This window comes from Mustela nigripes, chromosome 9 (genome assembly GCF_022355385.1).
Source record: "Mustela nigripes isolate SB6536 chromosome 9, MUSNIG.SB6536, whole genome shotgun sequence".
Lineage (NCBI taxonomy): Eukaryota > Metazoa > Chordata > Mammalia > Carnivora > Mustelidae > Mustela > Mustela nigripes.
Window position 1 is genome coordinate 7,959,651 of NC_081565.1, and position 26,010 is coordinate 7,985,660.

The 26,010-nt window shown below is 55.2% G+C and overlaps 1 protein-coding gene across 10 annotated transcripts in view; it reads right to left on the minus strand.

The window, feature by feature from the left end:
- The window catches only part of RALGPS1 (Ral GEF with PH domain and SH3 binding motif 1), a 269,975-nt gene that overhangs the window by 8,153 nt on the left and 235,812 nt on the right, over nt 1-26,010 (minus strand). For 7 of the 10 annotated variants that reach the window (XM_059410787.1, XM_059410788.1, XM_059410790.1 and 4 more), the window contains 8 exons: nt 21,428-21,554; nt 20,013-20,170; nt 17,703-17,754; nt 6,887-6,970; nt 5,518-5,623; nt 3,602-3,694; nt 3,347-3,452; nt 398-489 (listed from right to left, as the gene is read on the minus strand). In XM_059410787.1, coding sequence (XP_059266770.1) covers nt 398-489; nt 3,347-3,452; nt 3,602-3,694; nt 5,518-5,623; nt 6,887-6,970; nt 17,703-17,754; nt 20,013-20,170; nt 21,428-21,554 — 818 coding nt within the window. The remainder of the gene's footprint in view (nt 1-397; nt 490-3,346; nt 3,453-3,601; nt 3,695-5,517; nt 5,624-6,886; nt 6,971-17,702; nt 17,755-20,012; nt 20,171-21,427; nt 21,555-26,010) is intronic. The other 3 variants (XM_059410794.1, XM_059410792.1, XM_059410793.1) reach the window with 2 other exon arrangements.

Sequence of the window (26,010 nt, forward strand, 5' to 3'; positions counted from 1 at the left end):
ATTATTCCTAAGGGTTGTGGGCAGGGAGGCCCTTTTGTCAGTGTGGAGTACGCCCACGAATCCGCTTTTGGGGGACATGGTCTAAATGGGTGCTGTATCCTCAGCCTTGGGGCCATATTGCATCTGTCACCCAACTGTGCCCGATGGATGTTTCAGTGCTGTTTTCCTTAGTGGGAAAGACATGGGACCAGGTTCACAGTTCTGGTCTGGAGCTAGACTTAGCTCTCAGCTGAGCAGAGGGTGCCCTGTCTCATGGAAAAAGGCTGCTCAAAAGACAGTGCCCAGGAGCACAGCTGAGAGGCTCTGAGGGAAGAAAGGAGCCCTGTTCTCTATGGACCCTTAGTCCTAAGGGTGGGAGAGATATTTCCAGAGACAAGAAGGGTTTTGGCGACTTTACCTGAGGCCTGTTGCTTTTACATGCATCGTCCAAATGCTTGTGCCACAGTATTGCATGAAACCGGGAACCAGTCTGGAACTTGTAAACATTGCCTGATGGGCAGAGGAAACCGTGGGTTAGGAAGAGGGAGGGTCTCATGGGAGGGTCTGCCTGCGACAGGAGCCTGAAGATAAACGTGAACTTAGGTTAACCAAACCAAGGGCGGTCAGGAGCAGCCCAGTGTAAGCTTGGGGCTTGCAGGGGCAGAACCTTGGGTGCCTCTGGTGTGTCTCTGTGGATCGGGGCTCTTAGCCACTGCTGGGCCATGGTGCATTGGACTCTGGTGAGGCCTGTGGCCTGTGGACCTTCCTCAGAATAACATTTCCAATGCATTAAAAAAAAAAAAAAAAAAAGGAAAGAGATCAATACCACCGAAATGCAGTTATCAAACTACTAAAAAACACTTGAGTAATACAGTTCTAGATGTGCTCCTCTATTAATGCACAAGTACCGAGATCTATCTAGGGGCAGGTCTGACACCGCTCTGTTAATTCCAGAGAGGTGAGCCATCAGAAATCTACAATTGCATGTGATAAGAAAATATCTGTGGTTTTTCTTGGACATAAAATCACGGGTGTTGTGAACATTCTAGTAGTTCTATACTCATAAATAAAGGCATGAGAGTCCATAGGAAAAGAAAGATGTAATTTTTTTTTCACCACTCGAGTTCACAAACCCTTTGAATTCTATCCACAGACCCTGGCCACCCTCGGTATCGTATTTTCCTCTGCTTGGGGACAGTGCTTTCCTGTGGGCCCAACATTTACTTTCTCAAGGAAGATGACTTCTAACCCAAGCCTGGAAGCTTGAGGAAGAAATTCCAGGGGCGACCAGACTGGGACGCGCTATGATGTGTGTGTAGCTGCGCATGCATTCAACCTTTCAGACGTGGAGCAGAGACCTTGGCTCCCCTCCTCTCCAGTCCCTGGGCCACTGGAGGTTTCCTGTTTTCTGACTTCCCAGCTCACAAGGCTGGAACCCTGCAGTCTCTCTCTGGCAGCATTACCGGCATTACCCGGGAGCTTGTTAGAAAGGCAGGACCTTGGGCTCCAGCCCAGATCCACTGAATCCAAACCTGAATTTTTACTAGCTCTGCAGGTGATTTGTATGTACGTGAACCTCGCACTAGAACATTCCTGAGAAGATGTAAAGATGCTTGGAGGCCTGACAGTCCCAGTGACTTTGCCTGGCTAAAACCCAAGACCCCGGTATTTTGGGGTTTTGTCATGTGACATGGGCTACCAAGAAGACAAGCGTGAGCTATTCTTTTTCTTTTTATATATATATATATTTTTTAGTATAGTTGACACAAAATGTTACATTAGTTTCTGGTGTACGATGCAGTGACTCAATAAGTTTATACATTATGCTATGCTCACCACAAGTGCAGTTACTATGATCACCATACAATTCTAGTAAAATATCATTGACCATAGTCCTATGACATACTCATTCCATAACTGGAAGCCTGTATCTCCTATTCCCCTTCACCCATTTTTCCATCTCCCCATCCCCTCCCCTCTAGAAATCATCAGTTTATCTTCTATATTTATACATCTGATACTGCTTTTTGTTTATTCATTTGGTTTTTTGTTGTTGCTGTTTTTAGATACCACATGAAGAAAATCATATCACATTTGTCTTTCTCAGTCTGACTTAATTCACTTGGCATAACACCCTCTAGGTCCATCTGCATCATCACAAAGGGCATGATCTCATTCTTTTTTATGGTTATGTAATATTTTTATGGTGTGTGTGTGTGTGTGTGTGTGTGTGTGAGTGTGTGTGATGTGTATGTGTGTTATCACATCTTCCTTCTCCATTCATCTATCAAAGGACTCTTAGGTTGCTTCCATTATCAATAATACAATAAACATAAGGGTGAATATCTTTTTGGATTAGTGTTTTCATTTTCTTTTTTTTTTAAAGATTTTATTTATTTATTTGAGAGAGAATGAATGAGAGAGAGCATTAGCGAGGAGAAGGTCAGAGGGAGAAGCAGACTCCCCAAGGAGCTGGGAGCCCGACGCGGGACTCAATCCTGGAAGTCCGGGATCATGACCTGAGCTGAAGGCAGTCACTCAACCAACTGAGCCACCCAGGCGCCCCGTGTTTTCACTTTCTTTAGGTAAGTACCCAGTAATGGGGATTATTGGATCAGATGGTATTCCTATTTTTAATTTTCTGAAGGACCTCCGTATTCTTCTCCACAGTGGCTACACCAATTTAGATTCCCACAAACAATGCACAAGGGTTCCTTTTTATCTATATCCTCACCAACACTCGTTATTTCTTGTCTTTCTGATTTTAGCCATTCTGATAGGTGTGAGGTGATATCTCATTGTGGTTCTGATTGCCATTTCCTTGATAGCAAGGCCAATGCAAATAGGACTTCTGGACAAGATGGCGCCGTGAACCTCTCCTTCCACGCAACATGGGCACGTGGGAGAGATGGAACCAGGAAGATATGGGAGATGACCAGACAAGTTAAAGTTGGGGCTTTTGTAAAAGGGCTCTTCTCTGATTTGGCCTTGGACCGGGATACTGTGAGAGTCTCATGTCAGGGATGTCTCTGAAGTCTCCCAAGACCCAAGACCCTTCTAGCCACATGGTCCCTGCCTTATGCAGCATTATATTATTTATTCCAAGCCCCTAAGGCTATAGCTTCAAAGGTGATGAGCCCCAGTAGCCACAGGTGAGGCCACAAAAGGGTTCCTGCAGCCACGTGCCATGCCCACGGCTCAGTGGTTACACTGGTTTCACAGACTAGTGTGGTGCCCTCTGATCACAACCTAAAGCAAAGGGAAAGCAGCAGCCCCCAAAGTTCTTATTGTTTCAAAATGCACATTTAGCAGACGAAGGAAAGAGGGTGGAGAAAAGTCGTGTGCACCCAGCGCCGGGGCTGCCTACCTTTGTCGGGGTTATTCAGCTGGAAGATATCGGGGTGCTCGGGGTCGTCAGGCAGCTGCACCATCCAGCCCACCACGGAGACTTTTTTGCCGGGTGTGGATTTGTACTGGGGAAGAACAACAGCATAACTAGAAGGCCAATGCCCCTCACTCCCGGGGGAAGCCGAGCTGGGCCTGGAAAGTTTCCTTCCCCCCCCCCCCCCCCCAGCTCAACCACCCGAAGTCCCAGTATGGAGAGTCCTCTTCTGGGACTTACGTGTTTTCTGTCTGTGCCCCGCAAGGACTTGGCTCCGTAGTACAGGAGGGTGGATCCCGAGAGTATGACCCAGTACCTGGTCCATGAGGACAGCTATGGAGGAAGGGAAGGCAGGGTGGCAACACTGCATGTGGTGGTGGTGGGGGGGAGTGGAGCACCCCCTCCCTGCCTGATTCCCAGCCACAAGGGTGGAAGGGTGTTCCCTTCCTGCCAACCAGTGCCAGCATGGGCCTCATCATCTCTTCCCTGCCCCCACAGGCATCAGTGTCACCTCCGGCCAGGGTCTGGGGGAGGGAGAGCCTTCTCATTAGTGCCTCTGAGCTCTAAGCCCTGACTCCCCTCTCTGGCTCCTTTACTCCGAGAGCCTTGCATTTTTTTCACCTTGTTTAAGGCAGTGCCAAGGCTTAATTTCTGTGTGTTCAGGTGACTTGGGCCCAAGAAGGTCCTGGAGAAAAACATTTTCAAAACACGGACAAGCCAAACCATAGCCCAGTCGAACCATAGTATCTGCACTGGGGTGCTCGGGCTGGGACTGAATGGCAGCGCATGGGAAGCTGCAGGATTCGAAGGGGGGGAAAAGCCAACAGGGCAGAGCTACAGGTATTCTTTCTGTTTCTCTAGGCAACAAGGCTGGGATTCCCTCTTCAGGGGGCTCTGCTCCTGGGTTTAGGGAAAATCACTTCAACAAGCCTTTTGGTTTGCAAAGGTGAAGGAAGTATCGGCTCCTGCAAGGAACAAGGTTGAGAGGAGCGAGGCCGACCGTTCTGAATCACAGCCCACAAGAGCCCCTCTCCACGCTGAATGCAGCTCCGGGGCTGGCAACAGTGACAGCGCGGGCTGTCAGATGTGTCTGACGACACCCACATGTGTGCAGAACACACATGCACATACGTGTCCAACTGAAATAAGCTTCATGAAATGAACTTAGCTTTATTATACATATGGGATGCTGCTGTTTTCCATTATACTCTATTCTGCTCACAAATACAGGCCATGACCCACTGGAGTGGCTTCATCACTCACTACTGGGCCAGCCAACATCTGGGAAAACTCTGCTAGCAGGACACTGTCTCGCCCTGACTCAGAATGACCGAGGCCTGAACTCTGAGTGTGGGAGAGAAGCAGGCAGGTCTGTACAACAGGCCAGATCTAGGGCCCCATGTCACAGAACGCTCTGTGAGAATCTGGGCCCAAGGACGAAGGGCAGCCTAGGGCTGGGGTTGAAGACTCCCCTTACCCATGAGCCACTGGCACCTGCAGACAGGGCAGCATCTGGAGGGGACAGCTGGGCTGGCACCCTGGCACCTTCATAGTGGGCACAGATAGGAGGGGGTGGTTTCAGGGGGTTCCACGGGCAAGAGCCAGAGCAGGAACAGGAAGGCAGAGCAGATGGTATAGCGGATGCTGCCTGGAGACGCAACCCACGGTCTGTTGGTAGGAAACCCTTGCACGGATGCTCCGTGGTAACAGTTCAGGGGTCCCTGTATGTGGCTGAGGCCCTGCCGTGGGGGAGGTCATGGAGCCAGTGACTTGGGGGTCTGGCATAGGTGACCAGGGAACAAATGGTAGAGCCTCAAAGGCCTCCTGATGCTGCTGCCGCGGGGGAAGAGGGCACCTGCAGCTGGGGACCAGGCACAGGCTGTGCCAGCCCTCTCAGGGGTAGTTCCAACCCAAAGCCCGGGGGTCTGCAGGCTTCCACTCGCCCTCGTCACAGCTCTGGGTCACCACATGCTCGCTGTGTGCACAGCCATATGTGACAGTCTTGCTGAGTCCTCGGAGACATAGGCACTATTGTATCCCAGTTTACAGATGTGGGGAGTGAGGCCCTCGCCCACTCAGTGGCACAGCCAGAGCCAGAGCCCAGGGACCTCCCCAAGGGCCCTGCTGCCTCTGGATAGAGGTGGGTCTGCACTTACCGCGGGTCTCCGGCCTTCCTTGAGCAGAGTTTTCCTCCTCAGAGGACCCTCCATGGTGGGCACTGTGGCCGAGCTCCCCAGCGTACAGATGCATGGGCCCGTGGGGCTGGGGGGAGACCACCAGTCAGACACTGCCCTGGAGGAGCCGCGCTCAGGCACCTCTCCCTCCCAGCACCCCACTGCCAAGTCCATGATGCTGTGCCAGGCCAGAGGACTCAACATGATCAGGGCAGGTAGCCCTGCATTGGCCACAGCTGGACACTTTCACCTCCCTCGCCTCAGGCCCTAGGCTTGGTGCAGCGCTTCTTGTAACCCAGACCCCAGGAGCATGGCCTCCTGCTCCTGATCTCAGTGGTGGCTTCCTCCTGGCCCTCCCGAGCTTCTACCTTCCTCTCCACCTGGGGAGCCTGGGGCCCTGCAGCCCCTCCTTGTGTTGGCAGCAGCCTGGAGGAGCAGTGAGCAAGTGTGGGAAGGTGGCGCTGGAGTGAGAAGCGGGACCAGGGAGCGCCGCCAAGCCCAGTGCCTTTGCCTCAGGGCTTCAGGCGCCACCTACAGGCAAAGACAGCCAAGTGCAGCACCGGCTGGGACCTGCCCCGAGGCTCTGGATGGCTTCGGGTCACTGGGTAGGTGTCTCCCACAGGCATCTCCCTCAACTGGGTGCCCTTCCTCAAGCTGCTCTTCCTCCATAGGTGGGTAAACGGTACCACCATCCATGTGGCTGCCTGAACCAGAGACCTGGGGGGTTTCTCCTCTCTCCTCTCCACCCCTGCAACCTACTCGATCCCAAGGATGTACCGACCCCAAGTCCTACGTATGCCTCTCGGCCCCGATCAGCCATCTCACTCCCCGCACCTTAGGCAGAACTTGCTCTCCCTTTGAGCGACTGCCCAGTGCTCTTCCCTGGCCTCCCTCAGGCCAGCCTTGCCTTCCTCCTGCATGCTTTCCAGCTCTCCTTGCCACGGCCATGATGACCTGGTCATGCCACTGTTTGTCACCCCCCCACCCCTGCCCCCGGGTGGGGCCGCATCTCCACCCCTCCCCTCTCTCACTCCCCAAGCCACCCTGCTCTTCCTGCCTCCCTTCGACTTGGGGTGCACTCATCCCTGAACCTCCCCTCCCTGTACCTGGATCCTTCCTATCACTCTTCCAGTCACTTCTCCACAGAGGCCTTCCCTGCTCTCCCCTTGCAGAACAGCCCACCTCCTCTCTGGGACCATCAGGGATCTGGGATTATCGGTTCAGTCTCTGTCTCCCGTGGCAGCAGCCTCTTGGACTGTGGCTTATCCAGCAGCCGGGAGCACAGCGCTTGGCATCCACCGAGCAGCCTAGAGCTAGCTGTCAAGTAAACGAGCACACAACAAATGGATACCTGTAGACGCAGCTCCGGGTTCTGGGAGAATTCCGAACCGGAACCCGCCAGTTGGGCCCCAGCGTGGCATACAGACGTCCCCTGCTTCAGAAGAAAAGGGGTGAGATTTAGCAACAGCCGCAAACAACCAGACACTCGGAGGAAGCAAGGGCATCTCGGACACTGTGAGCACTGGCTCAGGAGGGTCCGATCCCAGCTTTACCCGCACCTCCTACATCAAGCTGCAGACACATCTGGGGCACATCTGGAGCTGCCAGGTCTGTGAACATGACGCCCCGGAGCCTCCATCAGTGAGTGTCAGGGGGTGACTAAAATCAGGGCACACGCACTTACCCAATGTGAAGCTGACATGTTTAACAAAAAATGCCGTCCAGCCCAAATAGTCCATGGTGAATCCAATTACAAGGGCGCACAGAACTGTGGGCAGTCTTGCATGTCGGGCCTGGGGGGTGTTTGTGTGTGTGTGGGGGGGCTTGCGCACCTCATTCACCAGGGCACAGCTGAATTCCTGTTTGCTGTGTCCTCTCCACCAGACAGCCTCCTCTGCTGGCCCCCGCCGGACCCCTGCATCTCCCTGTGGGCTGCTCCTCTGCCTTTTCTCCCACCTGGAGTCTCTTTGCAAAGGAGCCTTTGCAGGGGAAGGTACAGCTCCCAGAGAGAAGCTTAACCTATCGGGGGGGGGGGGGCTTCCATCTTTCTGTCTCTCCTTTTCACCCTTTCCTCTTTCAGCAGGATGATTTCCTGTGTCCACGTGGTCCTCAAACACCTGCTCACCCCCGCAGCACAGTGTCTCTCTGGGTTATCACTTTCTTGGCCCGTTGGCCAAACAGGAATGTAACCCAATTTATAAGGTCAGATAAGGTTAGGACTGCCTTTGCTATTCCCTGCTGCCAGTCCTAGGTCACTGCACACGGCCCCATGGCACCGGACACCTGGCAGGGGACAGGGTGGACGCGCTCATTCACGGCGGCAGGTCCGTCCTAGCGTAAGTAAGCTCAGGTGCCTCCAAGGCAGGCTCTTGTGGCCCTGCCCCTCAGTCCTCCACTTGAGAAGGAACAGTTCTTGATGACCACCTTGTGTCTGTTGTACAGAGGTTCAAGTTCAGGGCAGGTGGGAGTCTGATGGCCGTCTACACCAGCTGCCCGTCAGCCCCTCCTCTTTAGGTGAAAAGCCACAGCATTTGCTTGGCCCCTCAAGTCCTCAGAGGTTACAAATCTCAGCCTTTCCCCAGCACACCTGGGTGACAGATGATGGTTCCAGGCTGACGCCAGCCCCACCACGAGCTGTGGCACAGATGAGGCCCCAGCTTGCCCAATTCCCAGCCCAGGGGCTGGATTGCCTCCCCCCTTCCCCCACCAATTCAGAAAGAGGCTTGCAGTGCAGTGAGCGGGACATCACAGGTCATGACTAATCTGCTCTCATTTATGGAAAGCTCCAGGATTTTCACCGTTACCGGAACACTGGCCGAGTCCCTCACAACATGGCATAACCCCATGCTAAATCAGGCTGCTCCGAGGTCTCTCGATGGGCTGCCTCCAGGTGCTTTCCTCCCCAGCCACTACCAGAGGTTTCCTAGGAGTCGGGGCAGGATCTGACAGCGAACCTTTCTGTGATGACATTCTTCGTGCCCAGGGGACATCTCCCCCTTTGATCTGGATTCTTGCTCTGAGCTGCGACCTATCTGGAGTTGGAGATGGAGCCTCCCTTTTCCAGAGCTGGGTCCTCTGGCCCCTTCTCCACCTTTCTTCTTGTCTTCTTGCCCTGGTGCCCAAGGATAAGGTTCAGTGACAGTGGGCTGTCTACAATGCCCAGTGGTTCCCCATCAATGGGGGGACGTGGTTGGCGCTGCTACCTTCCCTCCGTCCTCTCCTTCCTGAGATAGTCCACGGCTGCACGCTCAGCAGACGTCTGTCTGTCTGACACTTGTCATTGGGTAGCCTTAACTCAGCATCTTCCAGCCTGTCTAGCCTTTTAAGCAGCCTTTCTCCATGTTCTTCCAAAAGGCATAGGGTGCTTCCCAGTGCGCTGGGCTGGTGGGAGGAATGCAGGAGTGCAGAGCTCACCGGTGAGTGGGGGCTCGCATGTGCAAGGCCATGACACTCAACCATCTCACTGGAGCTTTATTTAAGCACATTGTCTTCCCCAGAATAGGGAAACTGAGGCTCAGTGATGGGAAGACACTTGACCGAGGCATGAGCCCAGTAAGCCAGGATCTGAACCCTGTTCGGACTCTACAGCCCAAGCTCCTCCACGCCTTTCAGGGTTGCAGGGAGGCTGAGGTGTCACATGTGGTGGAGTCTATCACGGGGACTGGGTCCACCCTGTGGGTGGCGTTGGGACATTTTCCTCCCAGAGGCACCACTCTTGCGGGTCTCTGCAGCAGCTCGCACTGATCGGGCTTTGTCCACGTCTGTGAGACTGGACGGCCCCAGCAGCCGTGCACCCCGGATCTCCGGGGGTGGAACCACAGCTCCCCCGGCCCTCCATCCCTGTGCTAGAATAATCTTCCAGGAGTTTTGGAGACTGACGCTTAAGAGCCGCTGCCATTTATCAACTGGGGACCATGAGACACGCCATTCCTCCAGCCTCCGCGAGGGGCACTGCTCCCGCCCTGTCCTAGATGAGGAGACAGAGGCTCAGGGAGGTGAAACCACTGAGCCCACGCAACCGGCCTGTCAGTAGGGCTGGACACACAAGTACTCACAAAGGGAGGCTGGCTTTCCTCTGTGAGCAGTGGGCCTGTGTCTGTCAAGCTGCTTCCAGGAGGGAAGTCAGAGCCTGCTTCCCTGGACCCTGGAGGAGTGAGTGCCCCTGGCTGTGAAGGTCAGCATAATGGTGACTTTTCCCCAAGGCCCACTTTCAGAACAGCAGGGTTGTGGTGGCAGCCTTCTCCCCCAGGGGAGCCCTGCAGGGCTGGAGGAGGGCCGTGACAATTGGGGTGACTCTGGCTGGGCCCAAGCAGGCTAGAATCAGCACAGAGGAGCCAGGATCTTCACCCACTGGAAACAATCTGATCAGGGCCCTGCTTTGAGATTTGCTATTTGAATGTTCAGGGCCAGAAAAATGGAAAATGAATGGGCAGTCATATCTGGTAAACTCAGAAGTCAGGGGATCTCTTGGACTGACATGGGAATTCCCACTCCAGAATCACGGACACCTTTCCCAGCATGATGCCAGGGCAGAATGTGGCTGAACATTATGTACCCCAGAGAGGCCATTCTACTGTTTCCTCTCAAGGATGAGCTTGGGCAGTGGTGGGCAACCCTACTCATGGGAAGTCTGGTCTGGGGAAGGTGGAGGCTGGCAACCAAGTAGAACACTTCAGTCCCAAATGCTGTACAAAATGATGATGGTGGTGGCAGGGGCGATAATGATAAGGATGGGCTGATGGGAAGGACGGTATGGTGGTCGGTGTGGTGATGATGGTGATGATGGTGATGATGGTGATGATGGTGGGGTGATGGAGGATGGGGATGATCGGGATGGGATGGCGGAGATGAGGGGGTGATGGGGACGTTGGGGGTGGTGAGGACGGGATGGCGGAGATGAGGGGGTGGTGGTGATGATGGTGATGATCGGGATGGGGTGATGGAGAGGATGGTGACGGGGCTGCTGGGAATGATGAAGCGACAGTGATGACGGGGATATGAGGACGGAACGATGGGGATGCCGGGGTGGTGATGGGGACGCTGGGTGCTAGGCAATGCACTGAGCAGTACTTATTCATTCTCTTGTCCAATCACACAGGGATTTTCTATCCTGAAAATCAGGAATACTGTTAGGCAGGCACTATTTTTTTGTTTTTGTTTTAAGTAGGCTCCATGCCCAGCAGGGAACCCAATGCGAGGCTTGAACTCACAACCCTGAGATCGAGAACTGAGCTGAGATCATGAGTTGGATGCTTAACTGGCTGAGACACCCAGGCGCCCCAGGCAGGCTCTACTCTGAACCCCATCTTATAGATAAGGGATCTGAGGCTTGGAGAGGTGGAGTAACTTGCCCAAGGTCACAACCCTAGGAAGAGGAAGAGTGGATAGAGCTGTTGAAGCAGAAGCTGCCAGGGTTCTGCCTGGGCCAACAGCATCAGGAGAATGCAGACTAGCTAAGGCAGGTCTGAAAGGCATCTTCCCCTCAGCAGTTTTCTAGGTACACGCTAGGTAGCATCATGGAGATTAAATTTCAGAAAGCCCCACGTCCCTGTTGCTGGTTTAGGAAGCTGCGCAATAGGGAGAAGTCTTGGGTAATAATTACACTGGGGTCTTAGTAATCTTGTCTTAGCAGAAGTAGGGTCTTCCACCCCATTCTTCTATGTCAAGTACATAGAGCCCCTTGAGGTAGGAGTGGGCCTATGGAAGGGCCCAGGAAATGCTGTTCATCAACCATGTGTCCACCTGTACCAGCAAACCTTAATGGGAAGCTGTCCCATTACGCCAGAGCTTGGTCCCAGCCACTTTGGAAGATTGACCTCATCTGTAGACAGGAAGCTGCCACCCTGAGTTCTGCTGGACCTTGGGACGTCCCTTCCAGCAGGACTTGCCACGGACTTGTGGTAAGTCACTCATTCGCTTCTCTCTGGGCAATGTCCCTGATCTGCTGAGTGGGTCTCTAGGAGCCACATTCGAACTGCATGTTTAGCTGAGTGGACAGAACAACACCTGATCCAAGCCAGGTCAATCAGATGTTCTCTCATGGCAATTAGGAACCAGATGTGTGTGAGAGAGAGAAGGAAAGTCAGGCTCTGTGGCTGGATGAAGCTGTAACATGTAAACGTGGGAGCTGCAAGGTCTTCCTCTTCCCCTCTATGAGCTGAGAAGTCTAGAAATCTGGTCTGCAGAGAGCAAGAGGGGAGTGTGGCAGATATATGTGGAGAAGGACTGACTCAAGATGGAAAGAAATCCCGCCCGCTGTCCAGGACCCGACTCTGAGGGGATGTGGGTATCGGAGGAGAGGGCGGGCTGAGATTTCTCAGCTGCCTGTGAAGCCACAGCAGCCCAAAGACAAGGTCAAGCCAAAGGCCCAGGGACTGCTGCCCACTGTTTTCTCTCAGAGCGGCCTGAGCTCCTTGGGTAGCCTCCTTGTCCAGACTTCAGTGTCTGTTGCTGAAAGCAAAGCAAGAGACAGCATCTTTGGGGCAAGCCCGCATCAGAAGCTTGGCACATCATCCAACTAGGCTGACACAGGAGGCAGAGCAAGCTGGAGCTGAGGAGACCAGACCGATGGGTGGGTGGGGGCGGGACATGAACCTGGAGATTCCTGGGCCTCGGCCACAGGGGTGGGAGGAAGGCAGCCAGACCCTCCGAGAAAGTCACCCTGAAAACAGCCACTCTCACATTGCACTTCGGTTAAATGGACCCCTCACCACAGTACTGCCTCTAGACTGCCCCCATCTCTTGAAATGCTGCGTAGTTTGGGGTTCAGAAGGTGGCTCTGTACCCTGGCAAACCTGGGCCATCTGCTGGAGTCCTCTGATTATCTCAAAGTAGGAAAAGGGTGTCTTTAAAAGCTCTGATTTGCAGGTAGCAGGCTGGGGAATCTGCCGCCAAGACTCTACTTCCCTGGGGTCTCCCTAAAGATGGAAGATTCCACTGGCTAAGAACAAGGAAACCCCACGTATGGAAACACTGCATCGCCCACCCTCCTTGGCACCCTGGGATGCTTGCGGGGCCGACTGTCTGCAGCAGCCTCTTAGATGGGTCCTTCCCATGGTTCCCTGTCACCCTGGAGGCCAGCCATGCCTGGCTCCTCTGTACCATGACAACTGAACTGCCATTTGGGGACTTTCCTCTTCACCCCCGCTCCCCAGACCCCTGCATCCCCTGCCTGCTGCCAACAGTTATCACCGAGTGAAACTCTCAAAAAAGTCAAAGTTCCCAAGCACAAAGCTCCACCTACGAGCTGTGTGTATCCAGGGAGCCTCATCACGTAGAGCTGCCGCTCCTGCTGCTCAGAGGCTGAGACATAGGCCCAAGGTCACAGAGCTGGCTGTCCTGACCCCAGGCTGCCGGCAGCATCGGGAAGCCAGACTGCAATTTTTCAATGGAGAGGCTCACTAAGAGCTTCGCAGACCGGGGCACATCACTGAGTCTGCCTCTCCTGCAGTGACTCGGACGAGCCAGACCGAGCATCCCTGGGCCACCTCCCATCCCGGCACATGATTAGGGCCTCGCAGCCTCCTCAGACCCCGAGACCCCTCTTGAGGGCCCGAGGTGGTCCTCTTCACCAATGTCCCTGGGCTGCTGCTTAACCATCGCCTCTACCGGAAGCCACCGCTGACCCCGCAGTCTGACTCGGGAACTGTGCTGGACACTCCCATGGAGAGCGACACAACTTCAGGACCCTCTGTGGACCTGGCATCATCAATTTGTTCCGTCTCCAGGAGCTGCGACTAGCTCCCCTGTGCCCCGCCCCCCCGCCGGAAGGGGAAACAGCTCTGCTTCAGAGGGGGCCGTCACTTGGGCCTCTCCCATCCCCAAGGGTCCCTCTGCCTCCTCCTCGCCTTGGCGCCACCTGTGTTTCCGGCCTGTCCCTCCCTCGTGCGAGAGCGGCACTTCCTCACACACGGCTGATGTCGGGCTAGACAAGACGGATGGCCGAGGGCTTCGGGATGAGCTCTGTGACATGCTTTCATATGTTACCTCTTAAAAACCAATTAGTAAATGTTTCTGATGAATTCTTTTTTTAAAAAGAAATGTTAATTTTTTCCTGGGTGTAAAAGAAACATGTACCTATTGTGGCAGATGTGGAGCATATAGAAAAATAATGAAGGAAGGACATTCATTCAGTGGCCCCAGAACTCAGAGAGAACCGAGATGTGCGACATGACACACTTTTGTACATACATATGTGTTCGCCTCTTATCATCTGTTTTCTTCCTATTTTTAAATATTTCATTTAAAATGAACTCTTACGCTAATACTTTTGTTCTCATGTCAGTGCCAAATCAGGCATAAAAAGAAGCACCTGTTAGCTCTTGCTGATGGGCCTAAAATATTCTCTTCCCTCTTGAGTTTCTGAGAAGCCTGAGGTTTGCTCGAGGCTAGCCTAGGGCAGTGTCCACAGTCCCTACTTTCCAGCTCATCAAGCACATGCTGAAAATGCCTTTTCATGGCCGCCTGCCTTCTCTCCTTGGGAAATCACGGTTCGATCAGGGGTCCTCCTTCCACTTTTGTCCTCAACCCAGGACACTGAGGCGAGCAAGGTGCAGGTTGGGACATGAGGTAGAGTCTTAAGAGAGGAGGGGGCTGGCCCTCACCCACCCACCCCTGGTCCAGTGACTCTGGCCTCGGGTTGTTGAGGGCGCTGACCCGGGACCACCACTCTGTCCAAAGACAGGGGAGGGTCTTTACAGCACCCAAACCAACCCCTCCCTGATCTGGCCACCTCATGGCTGGTCTGTTCCCACAGGTCCTGTGGCCTTGCTGGGGCTGAGACAGATGACGCGACAGCAGGATGAGAGCGGCAGCAGGAGGCCCCCTTCGCCCCATGAGCCCTCGAGCACAGTCCTAACAAGAACAGGATTGGGGGGCTGCCATCCCTCCCTAAGCCCACTCTGAGGGACAGCAGCACCAAGTGTCCCCAGGGCCCTGTGGGCTCCATCACAGGAGCTCCTTAGGGTCGCCACTCGAGGGAAGTACTGGGTGCAGCCTGGGTTCCGGCTGTCACTCAAGCCTTCAGGCCCCAGGGTGACACGGCTGTGGGTATGATCTCAGAGAAGGCAAACTTGCAAGACGAGACCAAATAACCCTGCACTTGGTCATACAACTGGAACCCCCCTACCCGCTCAGTCACAGTGGCATACAGGGTGACTGAGCTGGGCCTGCCGACCAGTGGAGGGTCATGCGCTGGTGGCACACGTCACCGGCCTGGGAGCTCCCTGTCCCTCAGGCTGGTATTTGGCTCCATTTCTCTTCCTGGCCTAGGTCAAGAGTGTCAGCAGGGCCGGGGGCCTGGTGGAACAAGTCAGTTGCGGGTTGTGACCCCTAAGCTTTGGGGCTGTGGGGCTGCCCCTGCCCTAGCTGGGCCTCTGGGAACTAGAGAAGCCAGGACCTCTTCATCACACCTCATTCCTCTGTGCCACTGGCTGTGGTCCTGAGGTCACTGTCTGCCCAAGCACACGTAAAGGGGTAGAGAAGGCTGTGTTCCCACAGGCTCACTCGGGACCAGCTGATGGCGTCTCTGAGAAGGGAAGCTGTGCTTTGTTGAAGAGTGTTTTGGAGGCTCTGTCAGGGCAGACACTGGCCTGGGGGCCCAGGCACAGTGGCCCTGGCTTCCAGGAAGAGAGAATCTGCTCCTTTGTAGAGCAAAAGCAAAGTGGCCCAGGCGTGAAGGGAGGCCTAGTGGGGCTGAGCACCGTGTGGGTGAAGGTGAAGCAGAGAAGCCCTATGAACTGTGGTCCCTGAGTTGGGGGGAAAGAGAGGCATTTAACAAAGGTTTCCAAAGGCCAAGAGGCAAACCCTCCCCTCCAGCTCTCCCACGGGCTCTTCAGGAAAGTCTCAAACGCTCACATGCATTTGAGGGAGTGGATTCTTTCTGGTGGACACGGAAAGAGGCTAGTGCAAGATGGAAATGCAGACTGGAGGCCTGGCCAAAGGAATTAGAGGCCAAAGGGGCCTTGGACTGGAGGGCTCATCCTAGCCCCACGGGCATCTTCCAAAGCAGGTGGTCTGCTCCCCTCATCGGGCTAGGATCCCAGAGCCGGCTGCAGGAGACAGGGCTGGGCACCGGCGTGGGCGAGCCAGCTGGGAGGCCAGTTCCTGTGGGAGGTCCCACCCGAAAAGCACTTACTAGAACATTTCAATGGATAGTAAATCGAACGCCAAATTCTAAGTGAAAGAGAGAAAAGAGAAACGCTGTATGTCACAGGGCTCCCTACTGGTTGAGCAGAGCACCTTCTATGCGGCAGGAAGCCCCTCACTGTCTCCCTTCTTGGTGGCTCTGCTCTGGTCACGGGAGCGCGTCAGGAGCTACTTGCTGCCCTCAGCGACTAGCATGGTGTCTGGCAGGACGCAGTGGCTTCCTACATAGCCACGGACTGAAATGAATGAGGGCACGGACGAACCAGTGAGTAAGTTCTGGTCTGGATCCTGGCAGCATGCAGAAGTTTCCCACTCAGTGTCCGCCCACTGGCCTGGAGCCGGGGGACACTGGCTTGCCTATACGTCCTGTTTGTCACGGTCTCCCTAGGAGCCCCCTGACGGATGCTGACACAAGTCAGACTTTTACTCATCAGATCTGGAGTCCACCCTAGAGCCTGTCCGGGGTTCTCATTGCCACAGCTGGGCTGGCCCCAGGGTGCAGGCAGCGAGGCCCACTGGCCTGCTCAAGCTAGGCAAGAACAGAGCAAACATCCCTCGGGGAGTCCTGCAGCAGAGACAGGGAGCAGGTTCCAAGGGCTCACGTTGTTGTTCCTCCCCCTTTCCAGCCCTCCATCTAGGCTCTCACAGACAGACTGACCAACGGACATGGGACCAGTCCCTGTAGCTGCCACCACGGCCTCTGGATGGAGCCAGGAGCACAAAGAGTGGGGCTCAGTGGTCAGGAGGATGTGGATTTGGGTCAGCCCTGCCCTATCAGAGGAGAACGAAGCAGGACAAGTCACCTCACCTCTCAGAGCCCGCGGACACTGTGAGTCACCGCTGTGTAGGGTTCTTGAGGATTTGGTGAGGCCAAGACAGGGTCTAGCGCACAGGGGATGCTCGACAAAGATCACTTATGACCTATCGTTTACGTCCCTCTGCCCTGGGAGGATGTCCTGGGTGGGTTCATCTCCTCTCTGGACATTTTATGATTATGGGGACTGATGAGACAGGAGGCTTCAGCACTAGAGGAGAAGTGAGGAGTGTGGAGAGAGAGAGAAAGTAGGTGTGCATGTGAGTGTGAGCACGCACGCACGTGTGTGTATATGTGTGAGCTGTGTGTGAATGTATGTGCGAGACTGTATACCCACATACGTGTGAGTACACAAGCGCATGTGTGTATGAATGTGTACACACACGGGGCATTTCTTAGGAAACGTGTGCACACTCATGTGGGAGACTGTGTATGTAAGTCCGTGTGTGTGTGTGTGTAGAGTGTACGTAACTGTGGGAGTGTGCACACACGCCCCTGCACGCCGCTGGAGGGGCTACTTTGAAGGACAGTGCAAATCCGCCTCTGAAGCTTTCCCAGCCATTGGATTTTTCCCCACGTCCCTCATACCCTGGGTCATCACGATGCCCCTTCACCTTTGGGGGCACCGTAGCTATGGGCGCTCCCCGTTCAGAGCCCATGAGCACATGGGGGACACGCAGTGGGTGGATTCCTGGGCAGGAGGCCCCACTCCGGGGGCAGAAGTGCTCACCACGGGGAGTCAAACCCTGGGCTGGGACCCACTTCACGGTCACAGTGCCCAAGGCCTGAGGCCACGCGAGTGTAACACTCTCAGACCCCAGCAGGCGGAGCCACGTGCCCATCTCTACACCAGGCCCATCCCGGGCTTCTGGTTTTGAGAAGCCACATTTCAGACCAAATCTGCTCGCAGGTCTCCTCGGCAGCTCGGCCTGAGGAAGCAGTGCCGGCCTCAGGCTCCTGGGCCAGCTCTGGGCCGGATGATGAGTGGGGCTGCTCGGAGCGTGGGGCTGGGACCCCCACCCCACGCCCATCCTGCTCTTCCGCCCCCGACTCCGAGTGGGCCCTGCCCCTGGGCCGAGCTGACCCGAGGAGCCACAGAGCAGCCTCCCCAGGCTGGGCCAGTGAGGGGCAGTGGGGGTGGGGCTGGTCCCTGCCCGGAGCCCTGAGTGCCACCCTGGGAGAGAGGCTGAGCTGAGGCCACACTCACCTTTCCAGCCCTGAAGACATCTCTTCACTAAACTCTGAGCTCTCACTACTGCCTGGAAAAGGAACACAGATCAATGAGCGTGGCAGCCTCACAGAAGAGGGGCCAACCCCACAGGAGTTCCTTCTCCTGGGTCAGCAGGCCCAGGGCCCTGAGCTCCACAGCCATGTGGGAGACACAGCTTTCTGACCCCGGGGGCATCTGTGTGACTGGGGTTTTGCTGCTGCCACTTCTCACTCGCTCTCCTGGGACAGTCAAAAGAAGTCTCCCCTACTGTTCCCGGTAGGTCCTCCACCCTTCCCACTGCCTCCTGCCCACCCCTGACCCCACAAGGCTGCTCCTGGATATGCACGGGCCCGCCAGGCCCTGCGCCCCTCAGCCTCCATGTCGGCCTGGCCGGGCCCTACCACAGCCTCCCTCCTGGACCAAGTGAAACCAGTGCTAGAATAAGCCTCACTGAGTGAGGACACGGGCCAAATGAGCACTTCTCTTCCCAAGGGCCAGGACTGTCACAGTAGCTGCCTGGCATGAGACAGAAGCCTTGGGGAAGTGGCCCCTTGCCTCCTGGCCGGCATACACAGGAGAGAGGGTCCATCTCCCCCAGCTGGCCCTCTGGGGCGGACTAGGACACCTGCTCACCAAGGCCCAGCTCTGGCCCCAAGGACCCCTCTCACTGCACACTGCCGAGTCCTCTGTGCTCTCCCTCAGGCCTTGGCACTGCCTGGCTTTGGCCCCTTGTGGGCCACCTGCTGGCACCGACTCTGGGCAGGGGGAGAGGGGGAGGGAGGAGGTCTCAGGTCTCTCGGGAGTCACCGGGTGGCGGGGACTCCAAATAGGGCACATGCATGCATGGTTTTCGGCTCCATACAGAAAAGAATCTTGAGTTTTCCACGAAGAGGAGCGGAGAGCCAAAGCGCCTGCTGATCCCTGTCTGGATACTGGAGAGTGTTGTGTCTGACTCAGCTTTCTGAGTCAAGGCCGGAGGCTTAGGCACAGCTCAGAAAGTTTCCTGGGATGTAAAACAGCTGCCCTGCTGCCCCGCTGAAGGCTTTGGGGCTGGCGTTTCCCAGACTGGTTCCTCGGAATCTCCTCCCCATCCCTACCTCATTCCAGAACCCTCCAAGGAAAAGGGTCCCATGACAGACTAGGAGAACCTGCAGACTCTACCGCCTTTTTGGTGATCCATAATGCCCATGGCACATTCAAGGCTCTGAGAACAGACCTGCTTACTTGGTTCAACCCAGCCTTTCCCCAGCATACTGACCCCGGAATTCTTCTCTCCAGTATACTGACACCTAGGAACCACGGGCTGCACTGCCCTGAGCTGTCATAAACCCCTGACTGGGTCCAGTGAGGATGGTTTCCTCCCAGGCCAGAAGGGAGACATAGGCCTTGCTTATCACAGTCTTTCTGGCAGTGGGAGAGAGCTGTCCCCTCCCCTCCAGTGATAGTGACTCAGAGACCTGCCTCATTTCGCAGGTATGCAGGACCTGGGATCCCCGCCCTCCCCCCAACTTCCTCCCGGGGCTCATGGGCCCCCAACCAGACCTCATGGGATCAAACCCCTACCCTGGAGACTCCCTAAGCTGCCACCACCCCATGGGAGGGCTCTCTGTGAAGGGAAGTAGACAGACACACAGACACACAGACTACAGAAACACAGGCAAACTGAAAGGGCATGACCAGTGGACAGTGTACTTGTCTGATAGTTGTAATGACAGGTGACCTGGGCACTACAGGGAGATAGGCCTGTGACCAGAGCACAATAGTGTCCTAGCTCTGACTCAGCTTCTCTCCATCCTGGCCTCAGCGATTTAGTTTGTGATCCTTCCATGGACACAAGTACCATTTCTGGTACTTCAAACACGAAATTTCATCCCTGAGGATCAATTTTTCATCCTCCGAAACTCTGACTTCTCAGTGTGAAGGCAAGTATACAAGAAGAACCCGGTGGCCCGCCCCGCTGCTGTCCCCAGGCAGCTTCCCCTACTTGGCTTTGCACACACGGGCTTATGGTGCCCCCAGGACAGAAGGCCCCCTGGGGCACAGCCAGGCTTTGGCAGCTGCCAACCAATGACAGCGGGTCTCAGGTGTGCATCCGGAGGCTCCTTCCACCTGCCTGCCGCGCTCGGAGCACTCAGTGGAACCCCTGAGACCAGGAAGCGGAGGCCTCCCTGGCTTGGGCGACTGCGTAGGGAGCCCTTTCTGGAGGGGATGGGGGGCCACCGGGCGCTGCACAGTGACAGAGACAGACACGGAGCACACACCGGACTGTGGCCCAACCGCTGTCGTGTGCAGGCCGGAGACGCTTACCTAGGGAGAGTCCATTGGTGACGGCAGAGGAGGAGGTGAGGGCGAGGGCCCTGCGGGGGCTGCGGGACTCTAGGACGCTGTCGTCCAGCAGGTGCCTCGCTTTCTCCGATGGGAATGTCGCACTTTTACTCTCAACTACACTCAACTGACACATCATACTGGAAAATGGAAAGGAAGAAAGAAGGCAAAGCTCCTTATCTGTGGCGTAACAGCGAGCACACCTGCACCTGCGCGGGGGTCCTGAGCAGACGGCGCAGCTGGAGGAAAAGGACTTCCGCCCAGAACCATGGTGCAAGTCCAGGCTCTGCCCTAGCTCATGGCGTGACCTTGGGCAAGTCGCCTCCTTTCTCTGAGCCTCAGTTTCTCCATCTGTCAAATAGGGACTAATGATACTTGCCCTGCATCTCTCGGGAGGACGACAAGGCTTGAGTGAGTGGACAGTGCTTGCGAACGATGCAGCCACACAGGGGAAGGGGTGGCGTGATCTGCGGCCAGCACACCTGGCTATAGAGCCACACGTCTGGTCCAGATCCTTGTGTCAACCTTGCTCACAGCTGCAAAGTACTCCACCCGACTGAGCCTCAGAGGATGCCTTCTCACGAGGAATGGAGATGGCGTCCACCTTGCACGCCTGCAGGGGCTCAAGGACGTGAGGCACGGCAGGCACGTGGCGGAGCATCTAACCAGGGCAAAGCCCGAAGCACTCAGAGATGACCCTCCCCCTCCGGCCTGTGAGGGACCCCAGGGCCAGCTTGAGCTGCCTGAGGCTTGTGCATTAGTGGAGGAAGAAAGGAAGGGAGAGAGGGACGGAGGGAAGAACAGAGTGGGGAGGGACCCAGCTGTTCCAGGGTCTGTGCCCAACACGCTGGGGACACAGGCCCGGCCATGATGAGGCCACAAGGGAGCTGGATGTCCCCCTGGCTTGCAGTCCCATAGGGCCAGATGAACCAGTGGCAGGCTCACTGCCCTGCGGGCTTTCTGAAACAACAGATGAGCAGAGACCCTGAGCCCCGCCACTGGCAGGTGCCTGTGCCTCGAGACACTTGGTGATGTCCTGGATGACGGTCATGATGTCCAGCGGACTCTGGAGTTTTCCATAAGGGAGGCACTAACTGAGCTTGTGTAAAACTTCTGGAATCCCACCATCATTTCCCTGCACTTCCCCGAATGCTTCCTCCATCAACTCCCGAACCAGTGATGCTCGCCATCGGTACACAGGCTGTGCTGCCCCAGGCGCCCTCCCAACTCCTCTGAGCCCGTGTCAGCCTGGGGAGAGGGTATCTGCCAGGAATACCGAGAGTGCTCAGCAGACGGATAAGGGAGCCCCCCAGTGGGCAAGCCCATGTCCCACATTCAGCCCAGTCTGGAGCCCACGGCAGGTGTTGGGGTGCGTGGGGAGATGCTCAGTCACCCACTTGTTTCCCAGGCTGTGGCTCTTCCTGTGTCTCGGGACAGGGGGTGTGGGAAGGCTGCCAGCAACAGATGCATCAGGACAGGTGGGCCGCCGGCTGAACCTCGCAGAGCTGGAGCCGGCGGAGGGGCCTGTGAACAGAACAGAGAGAGAGAGAGAGTAATGGTCGGAGCAGGCTGGGGAGGCTCAGAGGTGGTGGCCCTGGTGGGATAAGGCTCTAGGCCTGGCTGACATAAGCAGGACAATGTTCACAGAAGCCTCGAGGCTTTCTACTCATGAGACACGGACCCCTCGCTGGCAGGATAACTAGCCTCTGAACTGTCAAGATGGCTGGTGTCCTGCTGCGCACAGTGCCCCCCGACTGGGGGCCTGTGCCACTGACTAATACAGCGAATGTGCGGATGGAGGTGGGGGCTACAGGTGGGAGGCAGGCGTGGGGACTGGCAGCCTAGCTGGGTCTCCCCACGGCAACATTTCTCCAGGGGACCCAGCTGGGTGGCAGAACTGAGAGCTCACAGTGTATCTTCTGACTCGAAGTCCAGCATCCGTGCCCTGTGCCCCTGTGGCCACTTTCTGTTCTTGGCTCATTCAGCCAAAGGGGATGGGGGGATTCTTGGGGAGGCAGTGGCTTTCCTGAGGTAGGCCATGGCTAAGGGAGGCAGGGGCTGAGAGGCCAGGCCCATCCGTTGCTGGCAGGTGACCTTGGATAGGTTATTTCACTTGATCCCTGAGCCTCGGGTTCCTCATCTGAAAAGCAGGAGTAACTCAGCTGACTGACCTTGCAGGTGGTTGGGAGGTCATGAGGTCACGTACGTGGAGTCTCACAGACAGTGCTCCTACTTGTTTGATTCTGGTAATTACTACCATGTCCTCCTCAGCCTTAGCCATGGAGTCAGTCAGCGGGAGGTCATGAGAGTGGGGTGGGGGGTGCTGGGGCCACAAACCGCACTGGGTGCCGAGTGTGGAGACCAAGGCAGAACCCTTTGTGTGGCCACGTCCTGGGCTATGCAGCTGGAGGGGCATGGTCCTGACCACTATTGTACCCTTTTATTTCTGCGGCTTGGGAAGGGAAGTCTTGAAGGGAGGGGACCCCAGATGCTAGTCTAGCCTTAGCTACCCAGGACAGATGCTGGAAGTTAAGAGCCCGCGCTTCCACAAAGGAGTTGGCCACTCCCTGCACAGCACATCGACACACAGCGAGCCAACAGGCTGCTGCCCAGCCACGCGGGCGAGCTTCGCTGCAGGGCCTGTGAGGTCCACCAGATCCTCCACCACAAGATGCCGCAGATCCACATGGGGCCTAAGGGCTCCCTGTCCTCCAGCATGCCTGGCTCATCCTCATTTTCATGTCCTAAATACTGAGCCCTGTTCCCAGCCTGTCACTGAAGAAAGCCTAGCTCCCTCCTGGTACTCTGGAAGGTTCAGGAGACAGGTGAACACACCCCGTCCGGGGCGCGGACTTCCCGCTCGCCGCCGTTGGCTCACCTCTGCCTCCCGTCCACAACCCACAGTGCACACACACCTGCTCCCCCAGACCCCCGCGCCCCACCACCCCTCTGTCCTTGAGCCCTCTGCGCAGCTTGTGGACCTCTCCCTTTCAAGCAATGCTGCTCTCTACTTCCATGAGGAAGCTGTGGCTGTCGGGTGCCACTTGCAACTGTCACCGGCGGCCACACCCACACGCGGCTCCCTGCCGGGCAGGGGCTGGGAACCTGTCTCCTCCCAGTTCTCCCTGCTCCCTCTGAGAACTCACCCATCACCTGCCATGCTCTCCCTGGCCCCTTCCCCTGCCCTCCAAACACACCCTTGTCTCTCCTTCTCTGGGAAATAAGGTCCCTTGGCCCCGTCTTCCTCCCAGCCAGTCGTGCCCCGTCAGAGGGCCGTGCTCCTCCAGCTCTGCTTCTGTCCTCCACACCCAGCCTTCAAGTCACTGAACTCTGGTTTCCACACCCGGTGACATTGCCATTGACCTCCTTTTTGTGTAACTAATGAACACCGTTGTCCTTCTCATCAGAGCCTGTGGCATCTGGTGCCAGTGACCGGTCCTTCTCGAAGCACCGTATGTCCTGGGTGTCCGTGTGTCTCACTCTCCTGCCTCTCTCCATCCATCTTCACCACTGTCGCTCTGGCTCCTCCGTGGGCTGCTTATCCTCCAACAAGCTCTCATGCTTGTGTTTTCTACACACGCTTCCCTCTTTGGCTCCTGATTTTGATTTTAATCTATCTCACCAGATATGCTGATGAGTCTGAAACCAATACACCCAGGACATTTCCTTCTGAACTTCCGTAAGGTGTCCCAACTTCAGCTCAGTGAAGGCTGAACCTGGAGCCTCCTCCTCTATTTTCAACTCTGGCCACTCCGCCACCTGGCCTGGAAGGTGCGGTCATTTCGGCTTTTCCTAGACTGTGACTTGCCTCTTCTCTTCTTATCTCCTCTTTGCTTGCCATACACAATCGCCAAGGCCCCCAGATTTTGCACATCTTCTCACACCCATCACTCATGTCACTGCCTGGTCTGAGTCCCTACACTTTATCTTCTGCCTCTGAAATCCAACCCCCATACGGCTTCATGGGTGTCTGAAAAAATGAGAAGCCGGACACACCATCTTCTTGCTTGCAACTGCGGAGGGCATGGGGTGTTCACACACTGTCTGACCTGGCCATTTAAGCTGATCTTAAAATCTTGTTGGAAAAATAAAGGGACGAAATAGCCAAAACAGTTCTTAAGAATAGTAAAGGCCTCGCCCCTACCAGATAGCAGAACAAAACACAAACAGTGATTCACAGAGTTTGGTCTTGGGGCAGGGATAGAGAAACAGTTCAGTAAATCAGAAGGGAGAGCCCAGATTTGCTTCTTCATGGTGGTGGAATTACACATCAGTGGGGAAGGGAGGGTCTGTTCAGTATATGGCACTAAAACCTCTGGGCCCCATTTGGAGGAAGATGAAATTAGAGTCCGCCCACCTTATATTACACAAGCGATTCATGTCATGAATGTGAAAAGCAAAACTGTGAGACTACTGGGAAAAAAATACAAGGCAATCTTTATGACCTTGGAGGAAGAAACAAAAAGCATAAACCCTAAAGGACAAAAAAAAAAAAAAATTGAATACAGGGGCATCTGACTGGCTCAGTCAGTTAAGCATCTGCCTTCCGCTCAGGTCATGATCCCAGGGTCCTGGGATCAAGCCCCACATCGGGCTCCCTGCTGAGCAGAAAGCCTGCTTCTCCCTCTCCCTCTGCCTGCCGCTCTGCCCACTGTGCTCTCTGTCTCTCTGTCAAATAAATAAATAAAATCTTGAAATAAAATAAAATAAAATGAAACATTTCTTCTCCAAAAGAAACAAATAAAAGACCGCAAAAACGATGTTAAAAGGCAAGTTGTAGTCTTGGAGAAGAGCTCTATCACCACATCACTAGCAAAGGATCCGTGTTGAGATACATGAAGAATTTCAAATATCAGTGAAGAGAGACAAACCATACAGAGAAAATGGGTAAAGGACACAAATGGGAAATTCACAAAAGAGGAACCCATGTGACCAATCACTACAAGGAGACACGCTTAACCTCACTGGGGATAGCAGGAATGCAAATTATATAGTAAGAGTGAGAAAAAAAAATCTCTTACCTTATTAGATTGTAAAAATTAATTAGCCTAACGATGTCAAGTGCTGGCTAGGATGTGAGAGGAGGGGGATGAGTGCCCAATACTTGGAAAGCGGCAATGGCGAGTGAAGGGGAAGGTGCCACGGCTCTGCATGCAGGCGGTTCCAACTCGAGGAATCCGCCCTCAGCAAACACCTGCAGATGTGCACAAGGAGATGCACGCAGAAGGATGTGCTACGTAGCACTGTGTCTAATAGCAGAAGAGGGGAAACAGTCCACACGGCCCTCAGGAGGGAAATGGATGAATGAGCTGTGGTCTATTCATCCAGCAAATTCTACAGAGCAGGAAACCAGGTTTATAGGTATTAAATCCTAGAAGCACCTAGAACTGGAAAGTGTAAGGTGCAAAAGGGTGTTTACATTGAGGTATGATGCCATTTGTGTAAACATTTTAGAACATGCAAACCATGTTCCAGTTCCAGGCTGCTTGAGGTATCTCAGAAGCGGGCTCTGACAGATGGATCCATGACAAGGATGCCCGAGAGGCGGGGCCTGGACTTTACCAACCAGACACGGTCCGTGGAAGGCCTTGGAGGAGCATGTACAGGTACTGAAACGTACTTCAGCTGAGCGTCTGCGGGCATCTTTCCCCACAAGGCGGTCCACACCATCATCAGCCCAGTTCACCAGGGGATGGAGCAGAGGCATCTGGAGAGAAATGGGGTTTCTTGGGCCCATCCCGGAGGTTCTGATTTCTTTGGCTTCAAGCGTGTCTGGCCATTGCTCTCCAGGTGGCCCGCACGCGCACCCCAGTGAAGACATTCTGTGCAAAAGCTGGGACAAAAGCAAGCTCAGGCCTGGAGGAAACATCTCGTGTGGCTGCCCCAGAGAGGAAAGGGAAGAATGGAGGCCGTCCTGGTTTGTTTTTGTTTTGCACTTATTGCTCAATAAGTGAATCCATGCGGAGGGCGGAATTCGCCT